Source organism: Dendrobates tinctorius, unplaced genomic scaffold (assembly GCF_039654945.1).
Source record: "Dendrobates tinctorius isolate UK_male_01 unplaced genomic scaffold, ASM3965494v1 ptg000056l, whole genome shotgun sequence".
Taxonomy (NCBI): domain Eukaryota; kingdom Metazoa; phylum Chordata; class Amphibia; order Anura; family Dendrobatidae; genus Dendrobates; species Dendrobates tinctorius.
The window spans coordinates 16,303,003-16,326,840 of NW_027361724.1; the positions used below are offsets into that span (position 1 = coordinate 16,303,003).

Below are 23,838 nucleotides of genomic sequence, written 5' to 3' on the forward strand. Positions count from 1 at the left end.
CCAGCAGAAGAAACAGAAACGGACGAGCGAACATAGCCACAGGAGTTCCTCCAGAATAAAAGACCCTCCTGCCTCCCTCCGTGAGCCGGTACCTGCCTCATCTGCATGGGTAAGAGATCTCCGTGAATGTACCCTGATGCAGTGTTTTATTTTGTTCTTTCGCAGGCAAGGAAAGCTACGGGGAAGCAGAAACACAGGGAATGTGCCCTCTGTAATTGCCCTTTGCCAGACGGCCACCCTAAAAAGTTGTGTCAGCCATGCGTGCGACAAACGGTAGGGGTTGGATGGGGACGTTGCCCTAGGGGTAGATTGACAGGCCCTTACACTCTCCCCCGTCCATACAGGTGGGAAGAAACACCGGACTTCACCACAAGCCTGAGGGAGATAATCAGGACAGAAATGAAGGCCCTATCTAAAAAAGACTCCTCTAGGGGAAGAGATGTTAGCCTCTCTGGTTCAGAGTCCTCGGCCGCACCTGGAATCGATGACTCCTCAGATTCCCCGGCCTCCACTTCATCTTCTTCAGAGGAAGACTCGAGCCGTTTCTGCTTTCCCTTAGACCAAATGGATAAGTTAGTTAAAGCAGTAAGGTCCACCATGGGGATAGCAGACACAAAACCGGAACTTTCGGCACAGGACGTGATGTTCGGAGGTCTAGATCCCAGAAAGCGCAGATCCTTCCCGTTGAATGATAAAGTCCAGAACCTAATAGATAGGGAATGGAAAAGGCCAGAAAAAAGAGGTTCTTTGCCACCTGCCTTCAAACGAAGGTACCCGTTTGATGACCCAGTGGTAACCAAATGGGACAAGGCCCCTAAGCTGGACGCGGCAGTGGCCAAAGCCTCCAAAAAGTCCTCCATACCTTTCGATGACATGGCCTCCTTAAAAGACCCGCTAGATAAAAAAAGCGGATTCTTTTCCGAAAGGAACATGGGAGATGTCAGCGGGTGCATTGAGACCAGCGGTAGCGGCCACATGTACGGCCAGATCCTTGATGGTCTGGCTGGATCAGCTGGATTCCCAATTGAAGGATGGAACCTCAAGAGCATCCATTCGAAAAGCTTTACCAGTTATCCAAAGTGCTGCTGCTTTTCTGGCTGATGCGTCAGCAGACTCTGCGAGGATGGCGGCTAGGACCGCAGGTTTATCCAACGCAGCTTGAAAGGTTCTCTGGTTAAAATGCTGGCCAGGAGACATCCAGGCCAGATCTCGACTCTGTTCCATTCCTTGTGAGGGCGAATACCTGTTTGGCCCCGTCCTGGATGAACTTTTAGAGAAGGCCGGGGACGATAAAAAGAAGTTCCCCAGTCTGCCGAACCCCTCTTATAGACGCCCCTTTACCAGGAAAGGATATTTCCGTAGGAGGCCGTCCAGGGATCAGGGCAAATGGGACGACAAAAGAAGGAGAGGTACTGGATTCATGTTCGGAGGAGGGGGGCGCCAGGAAGGTCCAGCACGGGACACTAAAAAGCCGCCCCAATGACTAGTTGCTCTGGTAGGGGGGAGACTAGCTGCCTTCTACCCGGCCTGGGCATTAATCTCTAATAGCAACTGGATACTGGGGGTGGTAGCTGCGGGTCTACGACTAGAATTCTCCCGGGTTCCCCAAGATCGTTTTAAGGTCACTCCTCTTAGGTCATCCTCATCAGAACAGTCTGCCCTGGAAGCTGAAGTTCGGGATCTTTGCCATAAAAAGGTCCTAACTAAAGTTCCAGAGGGAGAAAGGGGGAAAGGTTTCTACTCCCCTTTGTTCCTGGTCCGCAAGCCAGACAGCTCCTTTAGGACCATAATAAATCTTAAATCCCTCAATGAATTCCTGGTCATACGTCCATTTAAGATGGAAACAATTAATTCAACAATAAAATTACTGTTTCAAAACTGCTTCATGGTGGTGTTAGATTTGAAAGATGCCTACTACCATATACCCATTCATGCAGATCATCAGAGTTTTCTCAGAGTAGCGGTGCAGTCAGATGGGTCAGTTCAACATTTCCAGTATGCGGCCCTCCCCTTTTGGGTGTTAGTCGCTCCCCGTGTGTTTACTAAAGTAGTAGCGGAAGTTATGCCCCATCTTCGTGAATCAGACATTTTAGTAGTCCCCTACTTAGATGACTTCTTGATTGTAGGGAAAACGGCTAACCATTGTTTGCAACAGCTACAAAGGGCAAGGTCTGCCCTAGAACGGTTAGGATGGCTGCTTAACATTAAAAAATCTCGGTTACAGCCGATGAGAATCCAACAATTCTTGGGCCTCATCCTAGATTCTGAAAAACAGGAATGCCGTCTGCCCCCGGAGAAGCTGGTTCGCCTACACTATCAGGTCCTGAACGCTTCCAATAACCCGACCATGTCCCTCAGGAAAGCCATGTCCCTTCTAGGTTCACTTTCCTCCTGTATCCCGGCGGTCCAGTGGGCCCAGTTTCATTCAAGAACTCTACAGGGCGAGGTCTTAAGGCATCAAAAAATGCTTGGGGGTTACTTAGAGGGCCAGCTAACCTTGTCCCGAAACACAAGGGAGTCCCTAGAATGGTGGCTAGACGAGAATAATTTATCCAGAGGGGTTCCCTGGGAATATGACACATCCCGCATAATCACCACGGATGCTAGCCCTTCCGGTTGGGGGGCTCATATGGGGGAAATTCTGGTCCAGGGCCTATGGGAGCATCATCAGATAGAGATGTCATCCAACTTGAAAGAATTGACAGCAGTAGAGCTGGCAGCTAAAGAACTGCTTGTGTATCTACAGGGCCATCATGTGCGAGTGTTCTCCGACAATCTGGTCACCGTAGCGTATATCAACCACCAAGGCGGGACCCGTTCCAAATCCCTGATGAATGTAGCAGAATGGCTGTTCCAGCTAGCAGAGCAGCATTTTCTATCATTAACAGCTCTACATATAAAGGGGAAAGAAAACACCACGGCAGATTTCCTGAGCCGCAATCTCTTAAGGCAAGGAGAATGGTCCCTAAAAAACTCTATCTTCGACCTGATTGTACAGAAGTGGGGACAGCCAGAGATAGATCTCTTCGCCACCAAGGAAAACAGGAAAGTAAGGCAATTTTGCTCACTAAATCCCAGAGAAGACCCCCTGGCGGTAGACTCCTTGCTGATAAAGTGGGATTTCGGGCTAGCCTACGCCTTCCCTCCCCTATCGCTATTACCTCTAGTGGTGAGGAAAATCAGGAGAGACAGAGCGAAAGTTATAGTGATCGCTCCGTTTTGGCCCAGGAGGGCTTGGTTCTCATGCCTGCGGACCATGTCAGTGTCCGATCCTTGGGTCCTGCCGGAGATCCCGGATCTCCTATCCCAGGGCCCAGTCTTTCATCCTCAGGTGGCTGGCCTACATCTGACGGCGTGGAGTTTGAACGGACACTGCTGAAAGATAAAGGCTTCTCCCCAGACCTGGTTGACACTCTACTTAAAAGTAGAAAGATCACTACTACCAAGATCTATGTCAGAATTTGGAAGAGATTCCTAAAGAACTCTAGAGTAGTCGCTGGGGGTTCGGCTCCTATAAATCAAATCTTAGAATTTCTTCAGAAAGGTCTAGAAATGGGGCTCTCCACTAGTACCCTCAAAGTACAAGTTTCAGCCTTGGGGGCCCTCTTTAGCTGCAACATCGCGGGTAATTACTGGGTCAGTAGATTCATCAAGGCAGCAGGTAGATCCAGGCCAGTGGTGAAGGATAGATTCATGCCATGGGACTTGAACCTAGTCCTCACAGCCATAACAGAAGCTCCATTCAAACCCATCTCATCAGCCTCTATAAAAAACCTGTCCCTCAAGGTAGCCTTCCTGGTAGCTCTAACCTCAGCTCGTAGAGTAAGCGACATCCAGGCATTATCTAGGCGTCCTCCTTATTTACAGTTTAAGGACGATAGGGTAATACTCAGACCTGACCCGGCGTACTTACCGAAGGTAGTTTCTAGCTTTCATAGAACACAGGAAATAGTCCTTCCATCCTTCCTCCCTAATCCAGCTAATGAGAAGGAAGAGAAATTACACACCTTAGATGTTAGAGAATGCCTTAAATAATATCTGGCGGTTACTGACCCCTGGAAGAAGGAGAATGCCCTATTTATCTCCCATCAAGGTCCCAGGAAAGGCTGTAGAGTGTCAAAAAATACACTAGCTAGGTGGATTAGAGAGGCTATTTCAATTGCATACACCTCAAAGGGCAGACCGGCACCTGCAAAACTGAGGGCGCATTCCACCAGAGCCATGGCGTCCTCGTGGGCCGAGAGATCAGAAGTCTCCATTGACCAGATATGTAAGGCGGCTACTTGGTCCTCTCCGAGCACCTTTTATAATCATTATAGGCTAGACTTGGGTGCTTCCACAGACCTCTCTTTTGGTATAAGGGTACTGCAGGCTGTAGTCCCTCCCTAAATAGTTATTACTCTCTGTAAATCTCTCAGGTGGTGCTGTCATGGACGACCGAATAAAGTCTTAGTTACTCACCGGTTAACGGTATTTTTCGGAGTCCACGACAGCACCCGTATATTCCCCCCCTTTTGTAGTTTAAATTTGGATATGCACTTCTTTCTCTTATATGTACACTAGTAAGGAATAGTTGTATAAAAAACACTGTGTATAAATTTTGCTATTAACCATTGTGGTCCTCTTGTGCTCTGTAATCCAACTGATGCGTGGGAGAGGTGCCGCCCTTTTGTATCTGTAGGTTTCCTGTTCCTGAAGGGCGGATCCCTTCTCTCAGGTGGTGCTGTCATGGACTCCGAAAAATACCGTTAACCGGTGAGTAACTAAGACTTTCCTTTGTGTATTGGAACAACACACAAAAACAGGAAAAAAAAAGGCAAACTGGATATTATTTCACACAAATCCCCAAAAATGGACTATTGGTAAACAACTTTTTTTTCATGTGATGCTCGTTCAAACTGACCAGTGGCAAGTAACAGGTGTGGGCAATATGAAAATCACACCTGAAACCAGATAAAAAGGGAAGAGGTTGACTCTCTCTTTGTATTGTGTTGTCTCTGTGTGCCACACTAAGCATGGAGAAGAGAACTATCTGAGGATGTCAGAACCAAAATTGTTAAAAACTATCAACAATCTCAAGGTTACAAGTCCATCTCCAGAGATCTTGATGTTCCTTTGTCCATGATGGGCAACATAATCAAGAAATTTACATCCCATGACACTGCAGCTAATCTCCCTGGACGTGGACGGCTCAGAAAAATTGATAAAAAGTTGCAAAGCATGATAGTCTGGATGGTGGATAAGCACCCCCAATCATGTTCCAAAGAAATTCAAGCTGTCCTGCAGGTTCAGGGTGCGTCAGCGCAAACTATCCTTTGACATTTGAATGAAATGAAATGTTATGGCAGGAGACCCAGAAGCACATAAAACAAATAGACTGCAGTTTGCCAAAATGTACACGAGTACACCAAAATCCTTCTGGGAAAGAGCTTTATGGACACATGAAACCAAGCTAGAGATTTTTGGTAAAGCACATCATTCTACTGTTTACTGAAAACAGAATAAGTCCTATAAAGAAAATAACACAGTACCTACAGGCAAATATGGTGGAGATTCAAAGATGTTTTGGGGTTGTTTTCTGCCTCTGGCAAGGCATCATGAAATCGGAGGATTATCAAAGGATTTTGGATCGCAATGTAGTGTCCAGTGTCAGAAAGCTGAGTTTGCATCCTCGGTCGTGGCTCTTCCAGCAGGACAATGACCCCAACCATACTTCAAGAAGCGCCCAGAAATTAATGGAACCATGCTGCAGAGCTCTGAAGTGGTCAGCAATGAGTCTGGATCTAAATCTCATTGAACACCTGTGGAGAGATCTTGAAATTGCTTTTGGGAGAAGGCGCCTTTAAATATGAGAGACGTAGAGCAGTTTTCAAGAGAAGAGTGGTCCAAAATTCCAGTTGAGAGGTGTAAGAAGCTTGTTGATGGTTATAGGACGCGATTGATTGCAGTTATTTATTCCAAAGGGTGTGCAGCCAAATATTAAGGTAAAGGTGCCAACAATTTTGTCCGGCCAACTTTTGGAGTTTTGTGTGAAATTATGCCCAATTTTCCTTTTTTTTCCCCCTCGGTTTTTTTCTGTTTCAATACACACAAAGGAAATAAACGTGTGTAATTGCATTAATTTTCTGTTAAAAACACTTCATTTTCTGCATCACTTTCAAGGATGCCAACACTTTCAGCCATGACTATGTAGCATTTAATGAGGAAATCCACTTGAGTTCACAAACTGCAACTCCATCGAATAAGATGATGGCAATAGATTGTTGTGGCTTCTCCCACAAGTTTCCAAATGTATCTAGCATGTGATGTTCTCTCAACTAGTATAGCGGTTCGTTTGTGTTTTCAAGGAAAAAACTTTATTGATGGTTATAGTCTCATGTTGATTGTAAATACAATTAATTTTGTAAATACAATAATGTTTCCATCATTCCCCTGATATTTCATCTTTTTTTTTTTTTTTTTTTTAATCAAAAAGCTTCTATAGAAACAGTTCCAGAATTACCAGCAGAACAAGTGGTAATAACACTTTTATCCACCCAGCGGAGCATATAATTTCCCATCTTTCACCCTTTGCAGGAGCGGCTGGTTTTTGTTGTTGGGAAAGTGGACGGTCAGATGGTGATAAGCGGACGCCGGCACAGCTGTGATGATGTGGTCGCCACAGCCCTCGCCGTAGAGCCAATGAAGTTTGTATATAGAGGCAGGTAAGAACGCGATATAAAGTGACATTATAACCTGTCGTCCAATGCGAACATCTGTATGTATCATCGCTTGTGTGAGACACTGCGTGCAAAGAGAAATTTCCTTTAATATTGGGGGGCCCCAGGCAAGTAGCAAAGGGTCCACTTTCTTAGACGCCTCATGATTAGATATTGAAAGCGTAAAATTCCAACAATCTTTGTAATCTATGCAATTGCAGCCTCGTGATCTGATATTGAAGTGTTGTATTAAAGGGAATCTGTCACCTATTTTTTCGACTATCAGCTGCGGCCACCGCCATCAGGGGCTTATCTACAGCATTCTGTAATGCTGTAGATAAGCCCCCGATGAAACCTGAAAAATAAGAAAAAAGAGTTAGATTATACTCACCCGGTCCGGAGCCTCCCATCTTCTAATGGTGACGTCCTCTTCTTTGCTTCCCGTCGCAGCTCCTGCGCAGGCGCACTGCTCAGAGTCCTGCAGTGCGCAGGCGTCAGACCTCTCTGACCTTTCACTGCGCACTGCAGTACCCTGCTCTGCCCTCAACAGGGCAGAGCAGTGCGGCTGAGCCGGAGCCACGACGGGAGGCAAAGAAGAGGACGTCACCGCTAGAAGATGGGAGGCGCAGGACCGGACCGCGACACCCATTGGACCAAAACCAGACCTGGACTGCCCCTGGGTAAGTATAATGAGTATAATATAACTTGTTTGTTTTGTTTTTTTTTGAATGGGTGGTGAAAAAAACGCTGGTATCAGGATTTGCTGCGTTTCTTTGTGCCAAATCCTGATTCCATGGAATATGACTTTTTTTTTATTTTTCTAAATTAAACTTTATCAGCATGCACAAAAGACAAATCTAGCTTTCCAAAATCACCGCAAAAAACACAAGAAAATCCAAGTTAAACCTGCTTTTTTTTCAGCAGCTTCTTTTCTGCCAAGAGATCAGGTTTTGCTGCAGGAAAAAAAAAACGCTGAAAAAAACGCCTAGTGTGAACTTGCCCTTATATGTGATCTTGACTTAGTGACTGAGCAGATGCAGCGGGGCGTTATTGATGTCGGGTTGTATGTTGATCTTTCCTTTGTTAGGATAGCCGTGTTCTCGGTCAATGTGCTGCACGATGAGAGGATTGTGCTAGTTGCCGAGCAGCGTCCGGACTCCTCAGAAGAAGACAGCTTCCAGTGGATGAGTCGAGTGCTGCAGGTAATTCGGCCCGTGTCCACAAGAATCGTGGAAGGAATTGGTGCCCAAGGGTTGTGTCACTCATCCATTCCTGTTCCTACAGGCGATAGACAGCATTCACCAGGTGGGTGTGTACTGTCTGGCTCTTGTACCTGCCAACACTCTTCCCAAAGCTCCTCTCGGTGGAATTCACATCTCTGAAACCAAGCAGCACTTTTTGGAGGGTTCTCTGCATCCATGCAATGTCCTCATGTGCCCGCACACGTGTGTCACCAACCTGCCGAAACCACGCCAGAAGCAGCCAGGTATTTACCTTGATTCTTGCTTGACATACATTGCTATATTAGGCGGTGTACGAGAAAAGTGTATGAAACGTTTGTCCATTGTCTTAGATGTGGGTCCTGCCTCCATGATTGTGGGAAACTTAGTGGCCGGAAAAAGAATTGCACAAGCTTGTGGTAGAGATGTATCCCAGCTCGAAGACAATGACCAAGCGAAGAAGGTGAAGGCGGTTTCATGGTAACAGTGGGTTTGTACAGTCAGTCAATGTTCACGCACAGTTTTTTTGAGGATTTGATTGAGCAGATCCTTTCTGAAAACTATCAATTCCTTTTTACTAGAAAAACCCAATTTTTACTGTTCATTTGAGAAGTTTTTTTTAGCTTTTTGTCTTGATAAGGTTTTGAAAAACACTGGGCGAAATATAAAAAAACAATGCATATTCTTTCTTCGAAGCAGATCCTGAAGGAAGCCTCTCCAAACCACTGTCCAATTAAAAGGGTGTGAAGAATACTAAAAAAAAATCTTTCAAACCACTTCAGGAAAAGAAAAATTCCTCTTAAAAAGAAAAGTTTCCTGAAGCGATTTCTGTTTGAGAAACTTTTTTTTTTTTTTTTAACTCCTCAAAAAATCAGTGCGAGCATCGCCTTAGCCTTCCTGACACGCGCCTCTTACGCTCCTTTTGTTTATGTCCCCAGTTTCTTTACCTGGCTGATGTTTTACAGTGGAGGGCACAAACCACCCCGGATCATCTTTTGCTTCTCCTGCTTAATTCCAAGGTGAAAATCTTTTGATTCGTAGCTTTTGCTGTGACTTGTTTGTTTTCTGACACTTAAAAAAATAACTAATCTTTTTCTTGATACACCTTCCTGGCTTAAACTGTCCAGCCAATAAATATTTAATGTGTAAGGTCTAGTTTTTTTCAGTAACTTTAGTTACGTTGTTTCTGATCGGCAAAAAACAGGATTTTTTGGGTTGCTTACCGTAAAATGTGTTTCTCGGAGCCTTCATTGGGGGACACAGAGACCATGGGTGTATGCTGCTGCCACTAGGAGGCTGACACTATGCACAAAAAAAGGTTAGCTCCTCCTCCGCAGTGTACACCCCACCGACCGGCAGGAAGTTCCTCAGTTAGTGAGAAAGCAGTAGGAGAAGTAACAGAATAGATTGAAAGCAGAACAAACAACTCAACTGTAACAAACCGACAAACGTAAGAACAGGAGTTGTAGAACATGGGAGGGTGCTGTGTCCCCCAATGAAGGTTCCGAGAAACAGATTTTACGGTAAGCAACCCAAAAAATCCTGTTTTCTCGTTCGCCTTATTGGGGGACACAGAGACCATGGGACGTCCCAAAGCAGTCCCTGGGGTGGGAAACAAACTTCCATCAGGCCAGTGGACTCGCCACCGCAGCCTGCAGAATCCTTCTACATAGGCTGGCGTCCGCCGAAGCGTAGGTGTGGACCCTGTAGAATTTCACAAAGGTGTGAACCGATGACCACGTTGCAGCATTGCAAAGCTGCAGCGCGGAAGCTCTGTGGCGCACCGCCCAGGAGGCACCCACCGCCCGGGTAGAGTGCGCTCTGATCCCTGGAGGGGCCACTCGATGCTTGACCCGGTATGCCTCCAAAATTGCCGATCTGATCCAGCGCGCAATAGTGGCCTTTGAGGCTGGGTGATGAACAGAGAGTCTGACTTCCGCAAGGAAGTCGTCCGGGCTAGATAGACTCTCAATGCCCTGACTAGGTCCAGCTTGTCCAAAGACCGCTCCCGAGGGTGAGCTGGGCTCGGGCAGAAGGATGGCAGAACAATGTCCTCATTGAGGTGAAACGAAGATACCACCTTCGGAAGAAAAGAGGGCGGAGGCCGCAGAACTACCTTGTCCTGATGAAGGACCAAAAAAGGAGAGCGGCAAGAAAGTACCGCTAATTCCGACACGCGCCGGATGGAGGTAATGGCCACCAGAAAGGCCACTTTCCAAGAAAGGAGGGAAAGGGAAACGTCCCTGAGAGGTTCAAAAGGAGGACCCTGCAGAACCTGAAGAACCAAATTAAGATCCCAAGGATCCACGGGAGCTCGGTACAGAGGAACCGTGTGAGCCACACCCTGGAGGAAGGTTTTGACCTGGGGCCGGGAGGCCAGCGTTTTCTCAAATAAAATGGACAGTGCCGAAACTTGACCCTTCCAGGAACTGAGAGCAAGCCCCGCATCCAGCCCTGCCTGAAGAAACGCCAGAATAGAAGGGAGCGAAAAAACCAAGGGCGCGATGTCATTGGCCTCACACCAGGAGAAATAGGCTTTCCAAGTACGGTAATAGATCTTCGAAGAAGAAGGCTTTCTGGCGCGGATCATGGTATGAATTACCCGATCAGAGAATCCTGCCCGTCTCAAAACCTCGGTCTCAACAGCCACGCCGTTAAATTGAGCGACCGAGAATTGGGGTGGCAAATCGGGCCTTGAGACAGCAGATCTGCCCGTCGGGAAGCTTCCAGGGGGCGTCCGCGAGAAGGTTGACAATGTCTGCGAATCAAGACCTTCTGGGCCAATTCGGGGCGATGAGGATGACTGGAATCCCCTCTGCTTTGATTTTCTTCAACAACTTGGGAAGAAGAGGCAGAGGAGGGAACAGGTAGGGGAGCACGAACTGTGACCAAGGGACGGCCAGAGCGCCGGCGCCCACTGCCAGAGGGTCCCGAGACCTGGACACGAATTGTGGTACTTTCCTGTTGAGGCGAGATGCCATGAGGTCTACATCCGGGGTTCCCCACCGACGGCAGAGCAGATGAAACACCTCCGGATGTAGGGACCATTACCCTGCCGCGAGACCCTCACGGCTGAGGAAATCGGCGGCCCAGTTGTCCACGCCGGGAATGTGAACCGCGGAAATCGTTGGAACAAAGGTCTCTGCCCATTGAAGAATTCTGGACACTTCCGCCAGGGCTGAGACACTCCGTGTCCCCCCTTGGCGGTTGATATACGCCACCGCTGTGGCATTGTCTGTCTGAATCCTGACAGGCAGGCCCTTGAGGCGCCTTTCCCAGTGGACGAGAGCTAGATGGATCGCCCGTATCTCTAGGACATTGATCTGCAGAGCTGATTCCTGAGTCGACCATCGACCCTGAACAGTGTGACTGCGGAACACTGCACCCCAGCCGATGAGGCTGGCGTCCGTAGTGACAATCTGCCAGTGAACGGGAAAAGACCGCCCCAAGAGAATGAGGGGAGACGTCAACCACCAGTTGAGAGACCGCCTGATCCGTCAGGAAAGGCGAACCGGACGATCCAGAGACAGAGCCGACCTGTTCCACCTGGACAAAATTGCCTGCTGGAGTGGCCTGGCGTGAAATTGGGCAAAGGGAACTGCCTCTATCGCCGCCACCATCTTCCCCAGGACCCTCATGGCTGACCTGAGGGATGGAAATCGTGTGATCTGTAATGACCGCACGCCCTGCTGCAGGGAAAGAATCTTGTCTTGTGGGAGAAATACCCTTGACCGACGAGTGTCGAACAGAAGGCCCAGAAACACAAGGCGTTGAGTAGGGACCAGACAGGACTTTTCCTGGTTGACGATCCACCCCCCAAAACTGGACAGGGTGTCTAGAACGATCGCCACACTTAGGCGGGCCTGTTGAAAGGAGGGGGCCTTGATCAGGATATCGTCGAGGTACGGAAAAAGAACGAGACCTCTGATCCTCAACAAGGCCATCAACGCCGCCATAATCTTCGTGAAGACTCTGGGAGCGGTGGCGAGCCCGAAAGGAAGCGCGACGAACTGGTAATGTTCGTGAAGAATCGCAAACCGCAGGAACTTCTGATGTCCGGGAAATATGGGCACATGTAGATAGACATCTTGGATGTCTATGGAACCCATGAATTCCTGCTCCTCCATGGAAGCAATTACCGAGCGAACTGACTCCATCCGGAAGTGGCGAAGGCGAACTCTCTTGTTGAGTTTTTCGGCACCACAAACAGGTTTGAATAAAACCCTGTGAAGCGTTCCGATTCGGGAACGGGCACAATCACCCCGGAATTGAGGAGAGGCGATGGCCGAACCGAACCCCGGGACCAAGGCCGGATCCCTCAGCGGACGGGATTGTAAGAAACTATCCCGTGGAAGAGAAATGAACTCTATTTTGTATCCTGTTGATACAACCTCTCTGACCCAAGCGTCCTCTACTGAGGCGAGCCAGACGTCGCTGAAGAAGAGAAGTCGACCTCCCAATTGGAAGGGACCCACGGGAGACCGATGGTAGTCATGCGGACGTAGACCGTCCAGATCTAGATCTGGACGGTCTTCCCTGGGAAGAGTGGGACCGCCAGGACGGAGTGGGCCTGAAGGAAACCTTCTTTCTTTCCTGACGTGCCTGTGGCCTTTGCTGGTTGGAAGGGTTTTCCGCCGTATTGAAACGGCGGAAAGTCCGACAGGGACGAAACTGACGCCTTGGAGGAGGTCTGCGAGGCTTGGAGGGGAGAAGAGAACTCGTACCTCCGGTAGCGTCCTTAATAATCTGATCCAATTGTGATCCGAAGAGACGCACTCCCTGAAAAGGCAGATTGGTCAGAGACTTTTTAGAGGACAAGTCCGCCTGCCAGGCCTTGAGCCAAACTGTACGTCGGATTGCCACGATGTTACTTGACGCCTGAACTGCGCAAGATGCGGCATCCAAGGAGGCAGAAAGCAGATAATCCTCCGCGTGGGAAATCTGATTGGCGAGATCGGCCAAATGCTCTGGTCGTGCCTTATCCAGAATGCCCTGCCGAAGGTCATCTGCCCAAGTGTATATGGCCTTTGCTGCCCAAGAAGAAACAAAGACTGGACATACCGCTGCTGATGCCGCTTCGAAGGCAGATTTTGCTAGAGATTCTATGATCCTATCATTAGAATCTTTTAGCGACGCCACACCTGACAGCGGAAGGACCGTATTATTAGAAAGTCTGGACACGGGAGGGTCCACCGAGGGAGAAGCGGCCCAGTTGTCCGTGAGCTCTTTAGCAAACGGGTACAGCACGCCGAGACGCTTTCCTCTTTGAAAGCGTCTGGTCGGGTCTTCTCTCTCCTTTGTAAAAATCTTTCCAAACTCAGAATGGAAGGGAAACACCCTGGATGGTGTTTCCGCCCGTCTGGACGAAACCTCCTGATCTGAGGATTTCGCAGGGGCGTCAGCGATGTCAAAGGTATGGTGAATCGCGGCAATGAGGTTTTGCACCGTAACCTTCATGTTCGCATCCTGGTCCGAATCCAGCTCTAAGACCCCTTCCGATTCCGAAAGCGCTTTGCCTGACTCGGGGGAGGAGGCCCGAGAGGGAGACTGCTGGGGACTATGGGGTGAGGTAGGACGAGGGGAGGACTCCGCCTGGAGGTCCTGCCTGGGCCTCTTGCGACTGCCGCTGGCTGGCTCAGATGGGACGTCCTGAGACGTGCTGGGTCCCGCCGAAGCTCCCAAGGGCAACTTGTCCAGAACGGCTACTAGGGACTGAGACACCTTGATGAGGTCTGCCACTGACTGTGATTGAGAGGAGGCCCAACCCGGCATGGGGGGCTCACTCGCCCCTGGGGCCTGGACGCAGAGCGGGTACGATCAGACTTAGCATTGGACATAGTGAAAAGAGAGGCAGTGCTGGCCGGTTGGGGGACAGAAGGCAGAGAAGGGTGTCAGTCTGCAGGTGCAGAGCTACTCACGGTCCGGTGTCCCCAAGGGCGACGCTCTCTGATCTGGCTGCAGGATGAGGCCAGGCCAATCCGGCTGAAAAAAGGCCCAGCGACCGAAATCCGGCAGGGAATGAGGTCCGGCTGGCAGGCTGAGAAGATGGAGACCACCAGGGAAAGGGCGCGCTGCCAGAGGGAGAAGGGCGGAGCTCGCCGCAGAGATCCCCCTTAGCACCGCCCGCTGTCCAATAGCAGGCTGGTGTGAGGCAAGGGGGCTGGGAAGGCCTAGGACGGGCGGGAGAGAGGGAGAGAAGCCCGCTTAGAAGAAAGGGGCAGGGGGCGTGGCCGCGACGCAGCGGTAGGCCCGAGATGAAGCCGGGGCCTAAATTAATAGCGCCGGCCGCCTGTCAGCAGGGGGTCGGCGCAGAAGATGCGCCGCAACCCCGGGCCGCGTCCCTGCTTCCCACAGCCCGACCCCTGTATACCCCTGCCGGGATGAAGAAGAAACGGGGAGGGGGGGGCGCAGAACAAGGCCCGAAAGAAAAGGGGCCTTCATGGATGCGGCGACCGTGGGGAGAAGCGGGCGCGCAGGCCCTACCGTGGTCCCCTGGCGACCGCCTTAGGATGAAAACGCCGGGGGACCGCTAGACCGCATACTCACCCAGGCCGGGGCCACAATAAAGGTACCTGAGAATCCCACGCTGTCTGTCGTCTTTATGGAATCCACGCCTCGTCCAACCGTCAGGCTCTGGTAGGCGAGATGGTGGGAGGCGGGGGGCAAGGACCGTCCGTATAGCTGGCACGCACCTGTGCGAGGCTCCTGGTCCTGCCGCGGAGACCTATGAGGATACGGGGTGGCAGTACACGCCGTACTCATAGTCTCTTTGTGGGAGTACGGATGTGACTGTTCACTCCGTATCCCTCCGAAACCTGTAAAGGAACGACGCACGACGAGGTAGATAGGGGTCTAATAAAAGACCCGTGTCCACCTCCTACTGACACTAAGCTAAACTGGGGAACTTCCTGCCGGTCGGTGGGGTGTACACTGCGGAGGAGGAGCTAACCTTTTTTTGTGCATAGTGTCAGCCTCCTAGTGGCAGCAGCATACACCCATGGTCTCTGTGTCCCCCAATAAGGCGAACGAGAAAACTAAATTGTGAAAATTTCTGCTCACATATCACTGGGTTTTCATCACAATTTTGTGTGCAATTTGCAGCATTTTTTTGGGTAAACATCTACACCAAATCAATGTTTTACGCCATTTATTGCACTATTTTTTAAGTACTTGTACCAAAATTTTTAATCAATGAGAAAAAAAAAGTGTGGTTAGTCTTTGTAAATCTCTCACATTTTGATAAATTTTGGGGGCACAATCATTACATTTTTATTCACACAGTTGCTATGTGAGTAACACCCAATATGATCTTGGAGGTTTTCCGCCATTACACTGCTGTAAGCCTTGCTTTACCTTCCACAGGGCACGGTGGCCAGCTCTGCATCCTGTTCGCAGTTGCACAAGCGAGCAGAACGTGTCGCTGCTGGGCTCCTAGAGAAAGCTCGTCTCAGTGTTGGGGATCATGTAGCACTTGTTTTTCCTCCAGGTGAGAGCAGTGGAATTATCCTGTAGTAATTCTACAAGGTGTCAGGTTCTGTTTGTTTGGGACTATGTGATAAGACATGGAGAAATAAAGGCGGCTGGGCTCCTCAGATAGTGGGGAGATAAGCCGCTGCCAAGACACCACTGGTGCCAGCTTATCTCCCTTATCATCAAAGGAGATAACATTTTTATTTTTTTTTTCTTAACGCCATGTTCACACGTTGCATTTTTGGTGCGTTTTTTTTTTTCTGCAGGCAAAACCTGTTCTCTTGGCAGCATAGAATCTGCTTACAGAAAGCAGGTTTTGCTGCATTTTTGCTGTCTCTTGTGCGTGCTGATAAAGTTTAAAGTTGAGTGCCCCCCCCCCCAAAAAAAAAAATCATGATACGACTTTAAGGCTTTCGCACCAAAAATGTAGCAAAACCTGATACTTGTCTTTTTTGCTGCATTTTTGCACTTATGCAACGCTTTCATAGGGAGAAAAAAACGCTGAATAAAGTGACAGGCTGCAGTTTGCAAAATCGCAACATTTTTCCAAATCAGTCAGGAAAAAAAAACAATGTGTGTGAGATTTCGGAAATGTCATAGCCTTTGCTGGTACTGTAAAACGCAGCTTAAAATTTGCATAAAAAGCGCCGCAAAAACTCAACATGGGAACATAGCCTAAGCTGGCCGTACACAGTAGTTGGCCAATCGATGCTTCTGTCGATCCTTAGGCCGACAACCGTCTCAGCCGAGTCTCCCATACGTAGGTGCACTGGCTCAGCCGGACGCTCCTGTGTTCTCTATAAGAAAGACTCCCCGACACGTCAGCAGTAGGTGATCGGCAGTCCGAAATCCAACCTGTCTGGTCAACATCTCTCGATGATCCGTTCTGGCGCCCTGTACACATTAGACAGACACATCTTTATCAACAATTTAGATGAAGGAATTGAGGGTAAACTGACTAAATTTGCTGATGACCCAAAGTTAGGAGGGATAGCTAATACTAGAGAAGAGAGAGGATTCAAAAAGATTTAAATAAACTGGAGCAGTGGGCAGCAACTAACAGAATGGTTTTTAACAGGGAGAAATGCAAAGTACTACATCTGGGCAATAAAAATGAAAAAAGCATATATAGAATGGGAGGAATAGGGCTAAGTGACAGCACATGTGAAAAAGACTTGGGTATACTAATAGATCACAGACTGAATATGAGTCAACAGTGTGATGCAGCAGCAAAAAAGGCAAATGCAATTCTAGGATGTATTAACAGAAGCATACAGTCTAGATCACGTGAAGTCATTATTTCCCTCTACTCCTCTTTGGTCAGACCTCATCTGGAATATTGTGTCCAGTTTTGGGCACCACATTTTAAAAAAGACATCAACAAACTGGAGCAAGTTCAGAAAAGAGCGACCAGAATGGTGACCGGTCTGCAAACCCTGTCTTATGAGGAAAGGTTGCAGGATTTGGGAATGTTTAGTTTGCAAAAGAGAAGACTGAGAGGAGACTTAATAGCTGTCTACAAATATCTAAAGGGCTGTCACATTGTAGAAGGATCAACTTTATTCTCATTTGCACAAGGAAAGACTAGAAGCAATGGGATGAAACTGAATGGGAGGAGACCCAGATTAGATATTAGAAAAAACTTTTTGACAGAGTGATCAATGAGTGGAACAGGCTGCCACGAGAAGTGGTGAGTTCTCCTTCAATGGAAGTCTTCAAACAGAGGCTGGACAGACATCTGACTGGGATGATTTAGCGAATCCTGCTTTGAGCAGGGGGTTGGACCAGATTGCCCAGGAGGTCCCTTCCAACTCTACGATTCTATGACAGTCGGCCGAACCTATCCATATGGGCAGGTTTAGCCGACAATAATCTAATGTGTATGGCGCCTTTAATCTTGTGAATAAAAGATGGGGCACGTAATAATTCAAGATGCCTGATCCTTCTACCCCCAAATCTTGCTCTGGGGGAAGAAATGGGACATCCTTTTAGACATTAAATAATTGACTGATATTTAAAGGGGTTGTTCAGGCAAAACAAAATTTTGCAGAAGGGACTAAATATGTAAAACCTAACAAACTCTGCCATACTCACTCACCGGGCACCCACGTGGTTTTAGCACAGGTGGCTCGGTGGTCTGCCAGGGACAGGAAGTGGTGATGCCTCCGTTCCACCTGGGGCCAGACTGCTTTGGCTTGTGATTGGCTGCAAATGTCAGGTGACCTAGAACAGTGCGCCAGCAAGCTGCTGATAACTTCTGACCCCTTCAGCCGATCACAGGCAACCACAGCAGTCAGGTAGAATGGTGACATCACTGCTTCCTGTGTCTGCAATGATCTCGGAGCAGCCATTGATGCCCAGTCACCGGAGCAAAAGTTTTTGTTTTGCCAGGAAAACCCCTTGAATCTCCTACAATGTAAAGGCACCTAAAGTTTATAGGAGACATGTAAACATAACAGCCAATTAGTTATGATTTTTTATTCTTGTGGCAGGTTCATTCTTTCTCGTGTTGGTATAATGAAGCAGTTTCTATACTTGTATTTGTTTAGGCATCGACCTCATTGCCACATTTTTTGGTTGCCTTTATGCCGGTTGTATTCCCATCACCGTGCGCCCTCCACACCCTCAAAACCTCGCAACCACTCTGCCTACTGTGAAGATGATTGTAGAGGTAGTGTATCCAGAATGTGTCTGTCACTAGTTGTATGCTCAGATGAAGTAACTTAACGATGACTGTTCAAACCAAGCACAGCTGCTGAGTGCACCCTTGGCATGGCAGGTCAGCGCAACTTCCCACCTACTTGTTTTTCCATCTATCTCTGCCTCCTCTTTGTTAGTTGACAGCTCTGACTTTACCGGAACCATTAGAGAGCTGCGATGGATGGAAAACAAGTAGGAGGGAAGATGCACTAAACACTTTGGCTACACTAAGGGTGCACCGAGGGCCGGTGCTAAGTTTTAGCAGTCATTTGGTGCTTACAAACTCTAAAGGATAGTTTCACCATTTTTAGATTTATTGTATAGCAATCTAAAATACTTGTGGTTGCTTGTTACCAGTTGTATCTGAAAGGGTTATTTGATTTTTTTTTTTTTTGTATTTGATTACGTTATGCCATATATTATCCTAGAGATTGGAGTGATTGAATGAGAGCCATATGTAACAGAGAGAATGATGCTGCTCGCAGCCATTTTTGTGTATTTCTCCTAGTGCTAATATATAGTATATACATTGAAAGCTATACTGACCAGATATTATAACGAGCTGTCTGCTGTTTATAGGTTAGCAAATCTGCCTGTATCCTCACAACGCAAGCAATAATGCGTTTGCTCAAATCAAAAGAAGCTGCTGTTGCTGTAGACATCAAAACCTGGCCAACCATTCTGGACACCGGTAAGCGTCCGAACATGGAGCATGCACGGATATAAATGACGTGTTACTCCTGGTGCAGACAGTACAAATCAATTTGCGCGACCCATTACATCATCCAGGAAAGTATTTAATGGCCGGTGTATAGGCGTGATATTGCCGCCTCTTAACTTCCGGCGTCTACCGCCATTCTTTTGATTATCCGACTTGGTAAGGTCACGCCACAATGATGACATCCCACCAGGAAAAGCCGCAGCTGGTGGAAGGTAAGAAGAGGGATTTCCTTCCCATGCAGCGGCTACAGACCACTATCGTGGCCATTGGAATGGGATGTGTGAATAGATTTGCAGACTTCAATCCCCTTGGTGTTAAGTGTAAAAATGTAATAGGTGATCTTCAGTCTCCGCATTGGCGGTACTAACCACCCATGTTGACTTATTTTCATGTTTCCACAGAAGACATGCCCAAAAAGAAACTGTGTCGTGTTTTCAGGCCAACGTCCCCCGACACTCTGGCCTATTTGGATTTTAGTGTATCTACCACGGGAATCTTAGCTGGAGTGAAGGTAAGACATGACTCTGATGTGTTGTTGCAGAAGAGGAGTGTCACATATAACGAGTACGTACACCTAGCTTTCTCCACTTAATTGTGTCCTTGTAAGTTAAGTTGGTCTTACTTGTTTCATCTGCAGATGTCTCATTCAGCCTGCAGTGCCTTATGTCGGTCCATAAAACTGCAATGCGAGTTGTATCCATCCCGGCAGATAGCTATCTGTCTAGATCCGTACTGTGGCTTAGGTTTTGCCCTGTGGTGCTTGTGCAGGTAAAATATCATTTCCACTCTGCTTTCACATTGTAGTTTCCCAATACGTATATTGCATGCTAATGATGTCTCTAGTGTTATCAGAGGGTTGTCCTCCGTTGCAGGCGGCACTGAAGGTATGGCGTTGTCTTTTACCAGTATCTCCCCCTCTTGTCTATTATACAGTGTATACTCAGGTCACCAATCCATCTTGGTCCCCCCGCTGGAGCTGGAGACCAATGCATCCTTATGGCTCAGTGCCGTTAGTCAGTACAAAGTCCGCGTCACTTTCTGCTCCTATTCTGTAATGGAGATGTGTACCAGAGGCTTGGGCACACAGACGGGCACCCTTAAAGTAAGGATTTATTCTTGCTTCTTGTCTTTTCACCACTTCTAGCTTTCTTCCCTCATTTTGTCCTAAAACAGTCTTTTTTGCTTACCTCCCCAGCTCACCCTCTTGTTACAAACTATTATTTTATTTTTTTCCTTTCAATGTGTTGTTCCTTTCCTTAAATCCTTTCCCTGATATGTTCATTCCCTTGCCCAGTCCCGGGGTGTGAACCTGTCCTGTGTGCGCACATGCATGGTGGTCGCGGAAGAAAGGCCTCGGATCTCGCTCACACAGTCCTTCTCTAAGCTGTTCAAAGACCTGGGACTCTCCACCCGAGCAGTGAGCACCACATTCGGCTGTCGGGTCAACGTGGCCATCTGTTTACAGGTGAGCTTGTCAGGTTCTGTCTCTTATTGACTTCTGTAAGGTCCGTAGCGCGTTTCTGTATATAACGAGGCTGGCCACATTGACATTGTGTCTTCCGATAAGTTTCTTGACCTGTTCCCGCTATCGCTGTCCTACCTTTTTCGTCTCTCACTTCTCTTTGTGGTTCCTCTTCCAGCCCAACAGACTGGGCAAGCTTGCGGATCAGGTATGGGGTCTGCATGTGTGTGCTGACATGCTAACTGAAGTGTGCTTTGCTCTGGGCTCCGCTGGGCAGTGCAACAAAGTGTGTGTCAGCACAGGAATGGCAGAAGGGTTCACTTTTAGGCTGAGCACAAGGCAGAAGTTTCTGTTTGTGTCGCAGAGGATTATGAGAAGTAGTGCTTAGATAGGAGAATGCAAGGTAGACCTGACTGTAGATCAGGTCTGTACACCAGGCGCTTATTAGAATGTGTTCGTACTGCTTCTCACCCGCATGGCAGTCCCTGCTCAAAATAATGGCTCAGTGTGTATTCTTCATCGGCTGGAATAATAAATCATTGCTATATTATAGGGAACTGCTGGTCCTGACCCAACCACTGTCTACGTAGATATGCGAGCTCTGCGCCATGACAGGTACTGAGACTCCACATCAATCAACTTTACATGATGTTTCATAAAATTTCCTCCCTAACTATTTTGTCTTGTTTTAAGAGTGCGACTAGTTGAGAGAGGTTCACCACATAGTCTGCCACTAATGGAATCTGGAAAGGTAAGATTCACTTTGGAATAACTTAAAGGTTTTGTCCACTACTCTGACCACATCTCAATCTGTATGTTTGCACTCAGTAAAATAACAACAACTTCTTTGGCCACTGGGAACACAAGACATTGTCATGCTACCCTGCGGAATTCAGCACTGGCTTCACTCTCCTTTGGATGAACTGGAGATCACGAGGAAGTGAGCGGCCAGCTGCAACGTTCACTTCCTCTTAAAGGGAATCTGTCACCCCATTTTCGGCCTATAAGCGGCGGCCACTGCCATCAGGGGCTTGGCTACAGCATTCTGTAATGCTGTAGATAAGCCCCCGATGTAATCTGAAAAATAAGAAAAACAAGTTAGATTATACTCAACGGGGGCGGTGGGTGTTGCGGGCCGGTCCGGCTCCTCCCATCTTCTAGAGATGACGTCCTCCTTCTTCTGCCGCAGCTCCTGCGCAGGCATACTTTATCTGCCCTGTTGAGGGCAGAGTAAAGTACTGCAGTGCGCAGGCGCCGGGAAAGGTTAGAGAGGTCCGGAGCCTGCGCATTGCAGTACTCTGCTCTGCCCTCAACAGCACGAAACAATCACTGACCTCAGGGAGACCAGTCAAAGAAAACACTGCGGCAGTCGGCAAAGGCGCTCAATCAGTGAAATCCTAGGTGCATTGCTCCCTGGGAAATATGAATATGCAAATAAAGTCCGTGGAGCCTCATTTAAGAGTCTCAAACACGGGACTAGCCAGATCTTCCTCCAGGGAAGGACCCAGCCTTGGCTGGGTCCTTCCCTGGAGGAAGATCTGGCTAGTCCCGTGTTTGAGACTCTTAAATGAGGCTCCATGGACTTTATTTGCATATTCGTACTGCCCTCAACAGGGCAGAGCAGTGCGCCTGCGTCGGAGCAGCGACTGGAAGCAAAGAAGAGGACGTCATCTCTAGAAGATGGGAGGCACCGGAAAGCGACACCCGTCAGACCCGGACCCGGACCCGGACCGCTCCAGGGTGAGTATAATCTAACTTGTTTTTCTTTCAGGTTACATCGGGGGCTTATCTACAGCATTACAGAATGCTGTAGATAATCCCCTGATGGCTGTGGCCGCATCTTATAGGCCAAAAATGGGGTGTCAGATTCCCTTTAATGTCTGATTCATACAAAGGAGAGTGAAGCCACTGCTGATTGGCCGCAGGGATCGCTTGACATAATGTCACACGATCCTCAGGAAGAGCCAATGCTGACCACCAGAGGTGAGTATAAGTGTTATTTTACTGGTGGGAAACATGCTCTTTGAGAAGAGGTTGTCAGAGTAGTGGACAACCTCTTTAAAAGGAATGTGTCTTTAGAAAATAACTTACTACTACTAATAATAATAATAATAATGTTAAAAAAAAATGTATTTTTTAAACCTTTTTGTTAGGGTTTTATTTTTGTTCATATGATCTGTATGAAAGAAATGGGGGTGTTCTATAGTTCCTGTTTATTTAGGAAATCCACATGTGTATTAGCATTTTATATTGAAGCATCTAATGAGCATGTGCAAAGATCATTGTGACGGGGGGGGGGGGGGGGCAGGGTCAGCTGTGACATTGCCTATTGTGAGTGGTGCATCCTGTGTTATCAGTTGTCTGTAGAGGTGACACTGATCGCTATCATGCCTAACGTGATAATGAGACTGAATACAACGGTACGTTTGAGTCTAGAATGGTCCCACTGGCCAGTGTAAAAATTGCAAGATTTTTATTGTTTTAAATACAGATTTTTTTTTTCCAAAAGTTAATTAGAATTAACATGAAACCTAATTTAAACTATTGGTTATTTTCTGATTCTGCATTCCCTTTAGAGGGATCTAGCAGCCCTAATGTAACTTTGACAGCCATGTTTTACATATCTTTAAATTTATCCTGCAGATTCTTCCTGGGGTGAAAGTGATTATTGCACACACAGAAACCAAAGGACCCCTTGGAGACTCTCATTTAGGAGAGGTACACATGCATTACTTTTGGGTTTAAATGTGACTTTTTCCAAACAAAATGTGTAAAAAAAAAATTCCCTCTTAAAAATCTCTTACCAGGTTTGGGTAAGCAGCCCCCACAATGCCAATGGGTATTATACAGTGTATGGAGAGGAGGCCCTGCACGCTGATCACTTCAATGCAAGGCTCAGTTTTGGGGACACACAGACTGTTTGGGCGCGGACTGGATACCTTGGCTTTCTCCGCAGAACTGAACTAACTGATGCCAGTGGAGGTAACAACAAGAAGTCAGAAAAGTGAAAACGATAACATCTGAAGTACCAATGATTAATGCTGATTGTTTTACACAGAGAGACATGATGCTCTATACGTGGTGGGTTCCCTGGATGAAACTTTGGAATTACGAGGCATGAGATATCATCCAATTGATATAGAGACGTCTGTGATTCGATCTCACAAGAACATCGCTGAATGGTGAGTTTAGGAAATGAGTTCTTGTAATTTGTCTTATGCAAACAACCTCTTCACAGGATGGGAACTCTTATTTCCACCTATTAGAAGTAGCCATCCTAAAAGTCAGTATTGAAGGACCATGACTTTAAACTAGAAGTTAAACCAAAAACTCTTTTTGCAGACCTGTTTCAGGATGTTTGCCTCTCATCAGTGCAAAGAAGGAAAACTGGTTCTTAACCCTTGTGGAAAGCAACTTTAATGGGCCAGTTGACTTTTAGAATTGCTACTCCCAATAGATAGCACTAGATTTCCTTGCTGAAGACTTTTACGTATTTAAATTTGCAGTGGAGCATTTCATGGCTTATAAGTCTCCCTACGTCAATTTGGCAGTCTCTATAAGGAGAAA

General features: G+C 47.6%; 2 protein-coding genes across 9 annotated transcripts in view; one reads left to right on the plus strand and one right to left on the minus strand.

Annotated features, from left to right (window-relative positions):
• Positions 1 to 23,838, plus strand: part of DIP2A (disco interacting protein 2 homolog A) — a 110,786-nt gene that overhangs the window by 85,965 nt on the left and 983 nt on the right. For 4 of the 6 annotated variants that reach the window (XM_073577535.1, XM_073577538.1, XM_073577537.1 and 1 more), the window contains 18 exons: positions 6,577 to 6,704; positions 7,786 to 7,900; positions 7,983 to 8,184; positions 8,272 to 8,381; positions 8,857 to 8,937; positions 15,281 to 15,404; positions 17,938 to 18,059; positions 18,668 to 18,779; positions 19,211 to 19,320; positions 19,447 to 19,577; positions 19,743 to 19,911; positions 20,104 to 20,274; positions 20,450 to 20,479; positions 20,825 to 20,886; positions 20,965 to 21,022; positions 22,915 to 22,989; positions 23,079 to 23,253; positions 23,330 to 23,453. In XM_073577535.1, the coding sequence (XP_073433636.1) occupies positions 6,577 to 6,704; positions 7,786 to 7,900; positions 7,983 to 8,184; positions 8,272 to 8,381; positions 8,857 to 8,937; positions 15,281 to 15,404; positions 17,938 to 18,059; positions 18,668 to 18,779; positions 19,211 to 19,320; positions 19,447 to 19,577; positions 19,743 to 19,911; positions 20,104 to 20,274; positions 20,450 to 20,479; positions 20,825 to 20,886; positions 20,965 to 21,022; positions 22,915 to 22,989; positions 23,079 to 23,253; positions 23,330 to 23,453 (2,099 nt within the window). Of the gene's footprint in view, positions 1 to 6,576; positions 6,709 to 7,785; positions 7,901 to 7,982; positions 8,185 to 8,271; positions 8,382 to 8,856; positions 8,938 to 15,280; positions 15,405 to 17,937; positions 18,060 to 18,667; positions 18,780 to 19,210; positions 19,321 to 19,446; positions 19,578 to 19,742; positions 19,912 to 20,103; positions 20,275 to 20,449; positions 20,480 to 20,824; positions 20,887 to 20,964; positions 21,023 to 22,914; positions 22,990 to 23,078; positions 23,254 to 23,329; positions 23,454 to 23,838 lie in introns of those variants that run through there. The other 2 variants (XM_073577536.1, XM_073577540.1) reach the window with 2 other exon arrangements.
• Positions 15,399 to 23,838, minus strand: part of PRMT2 (protein arginine methyltransferase 2) — a 50,129-nt gene continuing 41,689 nt past the window's right edge. For all 3 annotated transcript variants that reach the window (XM_073577546.1, XM_073577545.1, XM_073577542.1), the window contains one exon: positions 15,399 to 16,282. In XM_073577546.1, the coding sequence (XP_073433647.1) occupies positions 16,163 to 16,282 (120 nt within the window). In that variant the 3' untranslated portion in view covers positions 15,399 to 16,162. The remainder of the gene's footprint in view (positions 16,283 to 23,838) is intronic.